Below are 13023 nucleotides of genomic sequence, written 5' to 3'. Positions count from 1 at the left end.
TTGGAAAAAGTCAAACATACATATTCTCTTCAAATTTGGAAAAAAGATATTAAAAAACACATGCTTGATTTTCGTTTCCTTGTACATTTCATTTTTCATTCTTTATTTTAGATCTATATTGGCTTTTATTTTTAAACTGTAAATAATTCTAATTTGCTAATTTTTTCACGGACTCCTGCAAGGCAGTCAATGACTGGTGTGCTAACATGACAAACAAATTAGATTGAGTGAAATTAAATAAATTAAAATGTGCGGCAATAACTTCACATTAATTTGCGAAACTGTTTTTACTCATTTCATACATTAGTTGAATTAGTTCAGATTTTTCGTTTAGAGTGTATTATTTCGATTTATCATAATTTTATTCTTTGAATCTCGAGGGAAGGTCCGGAAATCTTGTTAGGACAGCACCTTCTTACTAGAATATTGACCAGGTGATTCTTATTAAGTTATGAACCCGTTGATTTTATCTCGCTGGATGTGAGCATTGTCTAATTACATTTCCTTGAATTTTTAGCCTTCAGACGAGATAGTAAAGCAAGTCGATTGTCGTCAGGTCTTGTTAACCTGCAGGGCTATCCCCAACAACTTCCTCTTAGGTAAGACTACGAAAATTTTGTGTGTGTTTTAACAAACTCTTAAAACATTCAACGGGCTCTTAGTGTATCAACATAGTTTGTTTCAATTTATGACAATTGTTATACAAACAAGAAATTAATAGGGAGCTGAAAAATGGATTAGATTCTCATATCCCCCTCTGCAGTTTTGCTGTCGATACTCAATGTTGATATTTTGAAACTTCCTTTAATACAGGTATCAAATCAGTTAATAAGTGAATTTAGGTATACTGAAATATTGAATTACAGATTTTTAGGATATCATACTTAAACTTTCATACAATTACGGACTGTGTTATTCACTTTTTAGGTTGGAAAGGCACAAATCTGAAACTATGTACTATATTTTTGTGCCCTCTTGTTAGTTTGCATAACAATATCTACAGTACCATTTTATTGCTATTTTCTGCGTCAATTAACATAAGCTTGCTCTAATCCTGTTTCTAATCCTGTTCCCTGCTGCCACCAGGAAACGATTGAAGAAGCTGCACCATCGTTTGCGTCGCCATTGTCGAAAAATTGTTAAATCGCAAACATTCTACTGGATTGTAATAATCGCAGTCTTCCTGAATTCTCTGGTGTTGGCAGTTGAGCATTACAATCAGCCACATTATGTCACTATGTTTCTGGGTAAGTTTCGATTTATCTCGGATTAATCCGAAACCTAATCCTGATGAAACTTGCCCGCGTGATTATTAAGGCCAAAGTTACACGACGCCGGATTGGATTCACTCCGGTTTGGTTTCAGTCACACGACGCCGATCGGCTTTGGAGGTGAATTGAATATCAGTCCGAAGATCTCTGCGTCGCATTTTATCCCGTGTAAACGCTCAGTCCAAAGTGATTTTCACTCCAGTGCCTCGCTCCTGCATCAGCTGCCTCTTTTTCCGTAGAGTTGTTTCACTTCACTGTCCGTCTAAACGAAAGCATCTTCTTGAAAGTTTCTCTTGATTTCATTGGGCATTTTAACCAAGAGAATTTCGGGAATTGAATCCGGCGTAGTGTACTTCGAAAGCAAAACGAAGTGAATTCCAATGGATTGGAAGGGCAACATTTTCCAGTAATTTTTTTTGTGATATTCGCTAGTACAAAAAATTTGTAATGTTAGGGGGAGGTCTTTACTTTAAAGAATTTGCAAAGCTTTCTTTTTTGCCAGCTTCAAATGTTTTCGCTGTTTAAACGAGGAGCGAATTTAAAAAGTTGAGATTAATCTTTTAGCTTTTTTACTTAGGCCTCTTTCTTTCATTCGAGTGCTTTCGTGTGTGAAAGGAAATTTTGTTCTATTTTAAGCTCACCGCACTGTTTTGTTGGTATTTTCTAACTGCATGATTCTTCAGCCATTGATTATTTTCCCATAAGATATTTTCTTCCCAACAAAATATTATCGCCCACATATAATACTTTCACAGCCTTTCACATTATCAATTCCACATGCGTACCTCTTAGCTTGTTTTTTCTAGCCAGCCAAATAGCAGCTGCTATCTCTTGTTTTGAAAAGCCCACGCCATGCATGTTGCAGATTTTGAACTTTCTCCTAATCGTCTTTGATCTAAGTCATTTAAAGCCTGTTGCTAAAAAACTTTTTAATGCGTATAAGCCAAGCTTGAAATCTGCAAACACATTGTTTTTGAAAGCAGAGTCTTTTTCGATGCTTTCATTCATTCGCTGAAGGCCAAGCATAGAACGTAAACAGCGAATTTTTGCCCAGAATAAACATTTATGACGACGTTTCGAGTATAGCTTTTCATCAAATGATGGGTCCCATGTTGTCATTCAACGACGTGCAACGTGCTGCGTTACACTAATTTTACGCGGCTTTTTTGCATGTCACCTAATGATTGCATGTGTCGCCACACGAAATGACATCGCATTGTAGAACATGATCGCATTTAAGCGTAAAACTCAGAGTTCAGACTTTGCTCTGTTCTCGATGCCATTTCATTCTTGTATTTTTCCAAGCTCATTGCTGTTCCTTTAATTCGTAACATATTAAACTGGTATTGCTTTTCTACAGATATTTCATGGTGTTGACCAAGTTCTGCTTTTAAATAATTCGCTTTTAAATGATGTAGGCCAAATTAAAAGTTTTGAAATAAATTGATATGACGGCATCATTCAGCCCCTTTTTTAAGTAAAAATTTAATTAAATTTCCAGTTGTCCCTTTCCCAATCTCAGGCAATTGGTAAGATATGTACTGATTTTGTCAATTGAGTAGACTTTTATTTACTAATTAACTTTTGTTTAACGCCATTGGGTAGTCAGATTTTTGCTCCTCGTGTTTCTTGTAGTATTGTTAAGTAGCTTGTAAGTATTGCAAATTCGTAACATGTATTGTAAATTTTTAGAGGTATGAAAAAATTAAGTAGAGGTATTTTTCAGATTATTTGTTCCAAATTCAAAAATTCTAGAACATATTTGTACCCTGTTACTTATCCGCACTCCAAAGAAACTCAAAAAGGACTCTCTGACTTTCCAAAGAAAGCAAAAGTGTTTTAACCGTAAATTGGGGAAGTAAAGATTACTTCATTCCTTTTATTTTCTCTGTAGATTTATATCTTCTATCTGTAATTATTCAGTTTGTTAACGCTTCGTGTTTTTTTTATTTCCCAGATAGAGCAAACTATTTTTTTCTTGGCCTGTTTACATTTGAAATGCTGCTGAAAATTTACTGCCTTGGTTTCCATGGATACCACAACTCTTTGTTCAACAGATTCGATTGTTTGGTAAATTTATTTTATTCTTATCACATTATGATACCAATAACCTGTTCGCTATGTTTCACTTCTATTGTTCCTTTTGCTTTTTTATGATAGATACCTGCTTATTGGTATTTTACTGTAGTAGAGCCTCCATTAATGGGCACCTCAATACAACGGACACCTATCAACAACGGACAGATAAGTTTGTCCCAAATGGTCGAAACGCTTTTAAAGGAAGCTTTATACAATGAACACCTGTCTACAACGGACATGCAACGGTGTCCGTTTAATGGAGTCTCAACTTCTTTAAGGACAGGATACGCATAATTTGGATTATGTTTTGTTAATTTTTGAAATACTCAGTAAAATTAGTATCAATAGTTTTTCATCGGAGTTGCAATTTAAATTCAGAATCGTAGTAATTCTCCTGGCCTTCCTTTTTTTCACCCCTATTAGCTGCTCTTAAGGAATTTTGGCACTGAAAATTTTTGTCTACTATTATTTCTTTCCATATTGTAATTTTGCATTTTTAATGATACCTTGTTGATTTAGATATGTCCCATGACCTTAAGCAAAAGTAGCCTAAGATCTTTGACCTTTGACTTATGCCTCTGTTTTTACTCTCTAATAGAGTTTGTTATTTTGCAAGAACGAGGACACATTCTGTCTATTTTTATTTTGTATCTTTATTTGTGCTAATATCATCCTGCTGATGCTTTATTAAAAATTTTCAGGTTGTTATTAGCAGTCTGCTGGAAATTGCTATAACCGTGCCAACTGGGTGGCCTCCAATTGGAATCAGTGTACTGCGATGCGTTAGGTTGCTGCGAATCTTCAAAGTTACCAGGTAGTCATCTTTGCTACGTCATCATCATTCTGATATTTTGCTCATGATTGAATCAAACCTTAGATAAATCAGTGGTAACTGTTCCTATTCTGCTACCAGAGCTGCATCAAAGATATTTTTGCCCGGAAACGACATTTCGTAAACAAACGTAGTACGAAAACAAACGAAGTATTTTAATTGCCAGAGCTTAACTACCATAACTAATGTTTTCCCTCTTCAAAATGTGCCTCCCAGTGAATTATCTCTGGAAACAGCATACATCTCCATACCCGTTTGCCATTAAAAGCAGGCTAGTCCACCATGGTCCCATTTTCATGGAACTATCAACAGAATATTGTATTAGTGTTAAATTGAAATTAGGATGAAATGTAGTGTAGCGGTTAGAGAGTCTAACAGCGTTCTAAATGGGATACCCTTAAGCAATTCGACCAAAATAAGGACCATCTCAAAACGTTGGGGATGAAGATGAATCAAAGAGCAAACATTGAAGTTATTTAAACATGCATTTAGAATAACAGCAAATATAATCCTAGGATTTTTAAGCCATAAGAGACAATCAAAGTGCTGTTTCACAACAGTTTTTGTGAAAATCTTCAACTCCCGTCTTTTCTATATCAGGTACTGGGAGTCTCTTAGCAACCTGGTAGCCTCGCTTGTGAACAGCATCAAGTCGATTGCAAGTTTGTTGTTGCTGCTGTCTCTATTCATATTGATCTTCTCTCTTCTTGGGATGCAGATATTTGGAGGAAGGTAACATGATTCGTTCCTATTGTCTTTTAATAATATCAGTGACTGTTTCTAGCAACCAGTTGTTTGTTTATGAGCAGTGTGGTGGTGATAAACAAAGCCATGTTAGATACCGTGTTCCTTCAAAATTCTTTAAATTTTGCAAACTTTGTGGTATGCATCCTTTGAATGTGGGATTAAAGCTAGGGGTATTTTTATGCTTCACGTTTTAGAAAAGTGCCAGAGGATGTTTAAAGGAGCGCATTTAACAAAGTAATAAGGGTTCAACTATCTGTCGTCTTCCATTCCCTTTGCTATGGTTAACGAAGATTTTGCGTGCAGTTTATGAAGATTTCCTTGACTATTTTTTTACGTTGCATCAAAGACGTATAAATCTTAAAGAAAATTGCATTTTGAAATGAAGTTAACCCAGTTTCGTGGATTATTGTTTTTGGACCAGTAGAATCTTCTCCCATCATTTTATATTAAACGTGCTTGAAAAACAGTCCTCTCCCTGCCAACTAACGCTTTATTGCTCAGCATTAAAGCATTATGGAGTTATGAACCAGCTCAGCAGAAATCTGTCTCTTTATGGAATTTTTCCTTTCTTCCTGACAGGTTCAATTTAGGCGAAGAAGCTGCCCCGAGAACAAACTTCGATTCCTTTTGGAGATCTTTGATTACTGTGTTCCAGGTTCGTGTACATTATTTTCCTAAAAATAAGATACTTTTTAAACTTTTTTAATCCTTAATTTCATACCCTGTAGATAAATTCGTCATTATTTTGCAAATATGAGACAAAAAGTAATTTGTGTGTTTCATACCTTGAATCCACATACCTTGTGATAAGCTGCTTTATGGTTCTAACCCCCCTAAACTGCTGATCCTGACACAGCTCTGTTGCTGTAGGAAAAACACATCAATACAAGTCACAATCCGCGAAATTTGGTGCAAAGATTTTGCATCCATCCCTCAGGTCCTCTTTGATATATCTGTTATTGAATTTTGTTTACCTCAACTTTTTAGCAGAGACAAAGATAAAATGTTACCTTATACATATGCATGCTACTACGCGTGTTTTTTGCCCAAAGTTGTAAATTGGGTAACATAACTGAGAGCGGTAAGATTATAATTAGGTTAACTAATAAAGTTTTTGAGCTGAATTTCTTTCTGAGCAACATTTACAAGTATTGTTTGAGAAAGTATACCGAAACTAAACCTATGTTTTTGTTTCAGATTCTGACCGGTGAGGATTGGAATGCAGTCATGTATTTTGGGATTCAGTCTTGGGGAGGAATCAATGAGCCCATGTCAGTTATCGCAATCGTTTATTTTGTTACCTTGGTGATCGTCGGAAATTGTATCTTTTCGTGGGTAGAAATTTATTGGGTATTTTAATTATCTGAAGACGATGCTTGCAGTCATTCTGAGATAACCAGGAGGTTTACATATTTGAAAAGTCATTTGCTTGTATTTCTAAATTAAGTTGTAGTTTAAATTAATTTTGAAACATGGTTGAAATAGCAAAAGGTAATAGAATTTTGGAAATCGCATTTTACCTTGTTTTCTGTTCAGCTACATTCTCTTTCTTTTAAGTTACAGAGGATTTTGTTTTGAATCGACCTTTGCCCTTAAATTTATCACCTCCGTGTTTTGGCCTCTGACCTTTGATTCTCAGTCCATGAAGCATTCTTTTCGGTACTAGAAAATACTTCTAAGTACTTTTTCTTGACTCAGTTGTAAAGATATTCTTCTAAATGTATTTTTGGCTATTGCCGTTGATAATTTGGCCGATGCTGTAAACATGACCAAAATTGACGAAGAAGAGAAGCGGAAGAAAAAAGACGCCAAACTGATGAAAAAGCTAGCCTGGAAGACAAAAATGGACAGTCTAGATTCGGAAGGGTGAGTTGTGCCTATTTTTCGCACGGAAATTTCTATGCTATGTTTTGCGAGGGTAGTAAGCGCTCTGGATTTCTTCCATAAGTTCTTTCAAGGGGAAAATGACACAACTGCCAGGTCAGTACCATACCAGATCACAACAGTCTTACTGGTCAATTATGGATTAGAATATTAACATCAAAACCCAGTTGAATAGAATTGTTGCTTAATTGTTTTTTAGACGAAGGGAATCCCCCGAAGCAGCCCAAGAAGTTGGAAGTGAAGAGGGCGAAATGACAAAAGATGTGGAATTGGGGGAGAAGTCAGCAACGGTGCGTTTCTGATTTATCTTTAACTCTATGGAGGCAATCTCTCCAAATGCATTGACTCACATCGTCGACTGTGGTTGTATGTTCAATCATTGAAACTGCTAATGAAATGCTAACATAAATCCAAATGTTATGTGATTTGATTTTTTAGGCCAAGCTACTTGTACGTTGATTGGTTTAGACTTAATTGCACCATGATGCATATTACTTGGCAGACCACCCTGTCTTAAGGCAGGTTTCCACTTTATCCGCTCTGGTCGCGCGACTGAGCGAATTGACATTGGGGCATGCGCAAATTGAACTTCCTCATTCGCTGCGAATGCGCGACCATTCGCTGCGAATGCGCGACCATTCGCTGAGTAGTTCAACTCAGCTAAACTACTGGGCGACTGTTCGCGTTCGCCGATTCGCTGACTTGTTGATTCGATTTCGCCAAGTCGCGCGACCAGAGCGAATCAAGTGGAAACCGGCCTTTACTTGGCTTATGTGAAGAATATGTTAAGAACAATAGCTGACAGGCTGTCTCAAAGTTTTTAAATCTACCAACGTTAATAACTTTACGTACATTAAACTATTTCGTACAATTACCTGTCTTTTTATCAGTAAAATGAATTGTTTAGGGCATCCCAAGTAAAGCTTCCCAATTCCAAAACCTTGCAACTGTCCAGTGTACTTCATAGTAATTCTACTTTTCATTGTTATAACATTTTCAAGTAATTAATTCTTGTTCTCAAGTCTAGCCTCAGCTTTTATTTGCCTATTGTAACTTACTTATTCAATATACAGTGATGTCAGCGTATCATAATGTAAGGATTTTCATATTTTTTTCATTTCAGAACGGTGCTCTTAGAAAGATGGGAGAAACTTTTAGTTCGGATGCAGATTCCAAAGGTAACAGAAACTTGGATCTTGAAAATGGCTTTTAAGAAAGCAAACATTTCACAACATGCTAAAAGCTTTTTCGTCTGACACTCCTCAGAGTATAAAGCGTCAGAATAAGAGTCTGAAAGAACACGATTGAACATATATATATACCCAGTTTTGGATCGAAATAGGCCAAGCAGAAAAACGCAAGCACAAGACCGGTATAGTTGACCAATCAGTGCTGCGCGCCTAAAGAAAGTTTACCACTGGAGTCCAAGAGAAAAAAACGTTTTCCTTCTGTCTAGACAATCCCGGCTTTTTCATTTGTGTATATTTCCCATCGTGTTCTTTCGGACCCTTATTCTGACGTTTTATACTCTGAGGAGTGTCAGACGAAAAAGCTTTTAGCCAATATGTTGTGAAATGTCTGCTTTATTTAAAGCCATTTTCAAGTTATGTACCGCAACAAAAATTGTTCAAATATATATCTCCACCTCATTTTGTAGCGCTACAATCATTCTTGCTTTTAACAAATTGTCTTAATTTTTACCTAATATAAAACATTCGATTTTTTAGCGGAAGCAAGAATGCGGCCTTTAAGGCTCTCAGAACTGAACCTTCTCAAGGACATTCCAGATCCGATGCCCGAAGAGTCTGCATTTTTCATATTCTCTTCAAAAAATAAGTAAGTTTCTTTGAATTTTTAAATACAATTCTGTCCCCATTTCCTTCTATCTAAAATGTAAACCTTCTCAGAAATGGAATTCCAGATAACAATACAGGGCCTACCACTTTTATTAGAGGGGGGTCATACCCTTCCAAAAACTATTGAGATCCTTTGCTCAGAAACAATGATGCCCCTCCGATACTTCTTTCCTTCATGCAGTACTGTAAATTACAAAAAATCTTTTAAAGCTTATTAAAGGCTTATTTTCGTCCGATACTCCTTTAAAGATTAGTCTTTTTGATTATCACCTGAAGTCGCATACCTTTGTGTAGAATTCGTTACATAAAAGGGAAGGTTTTATAAGAGTTTCAGCGGAGAGTATCTACTCTATGCATGTTAAACTCGGCGTTGTAATTTTATGCACCAAAGTGTGCATTGCTCTGTCCATTCTGCATTGAACACTTTATGACAGACTAGTACACTGCTGATAAAATATGTGTATTTATAGGCTCATACATTTGTACTCATAACATTGTTTCTATAGTTTGGTTTTTTAATTCTGAATATCCTTCCATATTTCCAGCCATACTTAACAAATTTTGTTACTCGTTTACAGGTTCAGATATCTGTGTTACAAGCTGGCAGTGAATAAAATCTTCGTCAACTTCATCCTAGCACTGATTATATTAAGCAGTATTGCGCTTTGTCTCGAAGACCCATTGGACCGTGCTAAACTTAAAAACAACGTATGTTTTCTTTGTTGTCTGCCATGCCCTTTCTAAAGAAGCTGAAACTGTATTTGAGAATATTTCTTGCTAAACATCCCTTTTTGTTTTGCATATAAGAAGTACGTATTATTTTCGACACAGTATTAGCTAGCTTGTGATATGACAACATAGCCAAAGTTGAAAATTAAGTCTTTTTGCCTTGCTTTGCTAGAATCTTTCCTACTGGTTCTCGATCCACATTTTCACAAAACTTTGACTTGACTTGACACTATCCGTTGTTTTTTGTAGATAATGTTAGACTCACTGTTTATGTTTAGAACTTTTTCTGTTTGTGCTATTCCTTAAATTCGTTGGTTTTAGATTTTTCTATACATCTTAAAGTTGTATTCAGGTTGCAGTTTCATTCCATATGCGGCCTTATGCTAAGCTCTTGTATCTAAATCTGAAAGTCTATTATGTGACCCTCAAGGCTTATAAACCTTAATTTAAGTCATCGGATAATCTAATATTATTCTTATGTAATATGAAATAACTATATAACCTCATTTTTTTAATTATCTATATTATAAAAACTGATTTTCTTCCTAGATATTGGAGTATTTCGACATATTTTTCACAGTGATGTTCACAATAGAAGTTACAGTCAAGGTAATCATTTGAGGACCATTGTTTGTGACTCTTTTGAGATCATCTGATATTATCTGCGTTAATTCATGATTTATGATTTGTGCTATGTTTTTTGCTTTAGTTTCCTTAAGAACAGGTGCTCGTTTATTTTTGTAACTGTTTGCGATAAACATGCTAATTGATCTTCACTTTATTATTCTTTTTTATGTGTCATGCGCTAAGGCGTTGACGATCATGCTTCTCCAAACTTCTCTATCTTGACATGCTTGAATGAGTTCATTTCCATTTTTCATGTTAGTCCATTCTTTGATGTTGCTCAAATACGTCATTCTCTGTCTGCCTCTTGCTCTTTTACCTTCTACTTTTCCGGTTAGCGATAGGTTCTCTATGCCTTTTCTCCGCATAACATGTTCCAAAAATGTCATTTTCCTGTTTTTGATGTTCTGTAACATTTTTCGCTTCACGATAGCAATTGTGAGTACTCGCTCATTTGATATCTTATCAGTCCATGAAATCTTCAGCGTTTTTCTTAAAAACCGCGAAATCTTCACTTTAGCTTTTTAAAATGATTTCTTTGATCTTCCAACTGATTTTGTGATCAGTGATTTGTGATTCGTGATTGGCGCTTGATTCTTGATTACAACTGCACGTATAATTTTTCTGGGTTGTCACGTCATCCAATTAGCCACATTATTACCGCGAAGTTGAATAAAATTGTAACTAGATTCCCTGTGGTCTCCATTTGTTTCACCGTGTACCACCGTTTTTGTTCCTTAGATGATTGGTTTTGGTGTACTCCTCCACAAGGGCTCATTCTGCCGCAGCTTTTTCAACCTACTTGATTTTGTTATTGTTGCAGTATCATGGGCCGCTGTAATGGCTAGGTGAGTGGGTGAATTTTCAATAGATTTATTTGCAAGTTAAATATGTTTCTTATGTGTCATCTAGGAGCTAGAACTAATTTCCGCTTTAGAATTCCCTGTTACTCAAGAATCAAGCGACTTGAATTCATAATTAACTCGAGAGGCTAGTAACAAACTGGAAAAATAATTGCAATATCCATGCAAGATGATGCAAGATAGATCTAACTGCAAAATAGATATGTTTTCTTATGTGTCACTGAGGACTCAAAACACAATTGCATTATTTATGTACGACTTTAAGAATGTTTAGCCCGAATTGGCATAGGTGGTGTCCAACCCTACTTGAAAGGCAATAGGTTGGCAATATCATTATATGGTCAGTAACATCACCTCAATAACTTCAAAAAACCATGGTTTCAGTTTTTCAATAACAGTTTCTTATAAAATTGTTTTATCCCTCCAGTCTTCCATCAATCAGCCCATAATCTATATTATTTTCTGAATGAACTGTTGTAACATGGAATTTAATGCTAATTGCGCCTTTATGCAAATGCAAATTCTTACCCTAAGAAAATCAAAATTTCACCTAGTACCTTGTTGTTTTTTGAATAGGGGATCAGCAATAAGCGTAGTCAGGATTCTTCGTGTTCTTCGTGTTCTGCGGCCTTTGAGAGCAATCAACAGAGCTAAAGGCCTCAAGGTAATCTTCTAAATTGCTACTATTTTTCTTCATTCATAAATCTTTGTTTTTTATTGCAATAATTTTTTACTCTTATCTAACCAAACGGAACATGCCAGTTTTGCCAAGTCCCCTCTTTTATTCCCCTTTCCTTTCTATTGTAATTTCCACAATTATATATGTATAAAAAGCCTTTTATACTTTGTTGAAAATGTTGTTTACCGTGGTCTTTGAGTAATCTAAATAGAAAAGGGGCAATGGGCCAGGGTCTACGGAACACATTGCGAATTGGAGTGGGGGGGAGGGGCTAAAATGTTTGTTGGGGTGCTAAACACCCAAAAGGCCAACAGCAAGATTAGTTTTGTCTTTTTAAGTATAGGTTTGAAAATTATTTTGGCTTGCGAGGTGTTGAGAATTTTGACTAATCTTGTTTTAAACGACTCAATTTATTTCATCCTGCCAGGTGAAAAAATGTTTGTAAAACAAACTAACTTGTTGAATGATTTTCCTTACAGCATGTTGTTCAATGTGTGTTTCTTGCCATCAAAAGCATTGGAAATATCATGATTGTCACACTGTTGTTCCAGTTTTTGTTTGCTGTAATTGGCATTCAGCTGTTCAAGGTATTAGCAATATGCAGTACATTTTCAGCATTCCAGCTGCACATTTGCCCTTCAGACATCCATTCTGCCTACTCCTTTTGATTTTCAACTTTTTCTATTCTGAAACAAGCAGACATCGCCGTTATTGAAAAAAAACAAGCGCGAGAAAACGAGTTTTGAATCGCTGTTGAAACTGCCCTATGCTGAAAGTATTTCGAAAACTGATGGTCTGGAAGGATTCTAAACTGTGACGTTTTCCGATAGATTTACAAAATAAGATTTGACCTTCAAAGTCTGAGAATAACAGAGGAAACTAAAAAATTTCAAATGGAAGTTTTTGTCTGCAAACTTTGTTAAAACAGCGAAAACAGACTCGTTATTTTCCCTGGTTCTTTTAATTTTTTTTATTTTTTTATTCATTGTTTATTTAAGGCTATATGTTAATTATAATGGTTTATTCCAATTTAGCAAAAACTTTTTTTGCTAATATTTATTGTCATATCCACGTTCTGAGTCCTTTTTCCAGTTTTAACTTCCCTTGTGTAAAAATCCTTCATTATTTCTATCTGAAATCTTTTTCCAAAAGGGAACCTTCTTTTTCTGCTCTGATGATTCGAAGCTTACCGCGGAAGAATGCAAGTAAGTCCTTCATGGAAAGTTTTTAATCATCTCACCCCGAAGCTTTGATAATTCTAAGATGCTTTGTTTCTAGAGATGGGGATGATATGTTCTAGTCTTCGAGGAATAAAAGTCACTTTTTGCATGTAATTTTGTGAATGATTGCATTATCTTTAAAGCCTAAGGTAATAAAATACAGTTGATAGGCATCTAAACGATCGTTATCCTTGTCTTTCTGCGTTCCCAATTTATCCATGCTGAAATTGCATTTCACG

At 35.7% G+C, this 13023-nt stretch overlaps 1 protein-coding gene across 1 annotated transcript in view; it reads left to right on the top strand.

The window, feature by feature from the left end:
- Nucleotides 1-13023, top strand: part of LOC135692435 (voltage-dependent L-type calcium channel subunit alpha-1D) — a 44363-nt gene that overhangs the window by 18375 nt on the left and 12965 nt on the right. The window contains exons 10-26 of the mRNA XM_065210551.2: nt 518-599; nt 1087-1247; nt 3229-3341; nt 4052-4164; nt 4783-4914; nt 5509-5584; nt 6127-6250; nt 6636-6795; nt 7013-7103; nt 7937-7991; nt 8541-8649; nt 9248-9377; nt 9948-10007; nt 10764-10870; nt 11462-11549; nt 12044-12151; nt 12717-12769. Coding sequence (XP_065066623.2) covers nt 518-599; nt 1087-1247; nt 3229-3341; nt 4052-4164; nt 4783-4914; nt 5509-5584; nt 6127-6250; nt 6636-6795; nt 7013-7103; nt 7937-7991; nt 8541-8649; nt 9248-9377; nt 9948-10007; nt 10764-10870; nt 11462-11549; nt 12044-12151; nt 12717-12769 — 1762 coding nt within the window. The remainder of the gene's footprint in view (nt 1-517; nt 600-1086; nt 1248-3228; nt 3342-4051; nt 4165-4782; nt 4915-5508; nt 5585-6126; nt 6251-6635; nt 6796-7012; nt 7104-7936; nt 7992-8540; nt 8650-9247; nt 9378-9947; nt 10008-10763; nt 10871-11461; nt 11550-12043; nt 12152-12716; nt 12770-13023) is intronic.

The sequence above is a fragment of the Rhopilema esculentum genome, chromosome 3 (genome assembly GCF_057945365.1).
Source record: "Rhopilema esculentum isolate cy_ngs chromosome 3, ASM5794536v1, whole genome shotgun sequence".
Lineage (NCBI taxonomy): Eukaryota > Metazoa > Cnidaria > Scyphozoa > Rhizostomeae > Rhizostomatidae > Rhopilema > Rhopilema esculentum.
Note: the sequence above shows the minus strand (reverse complement) of the source record. Positions and strands in the feature narration are given on the sequence as shown.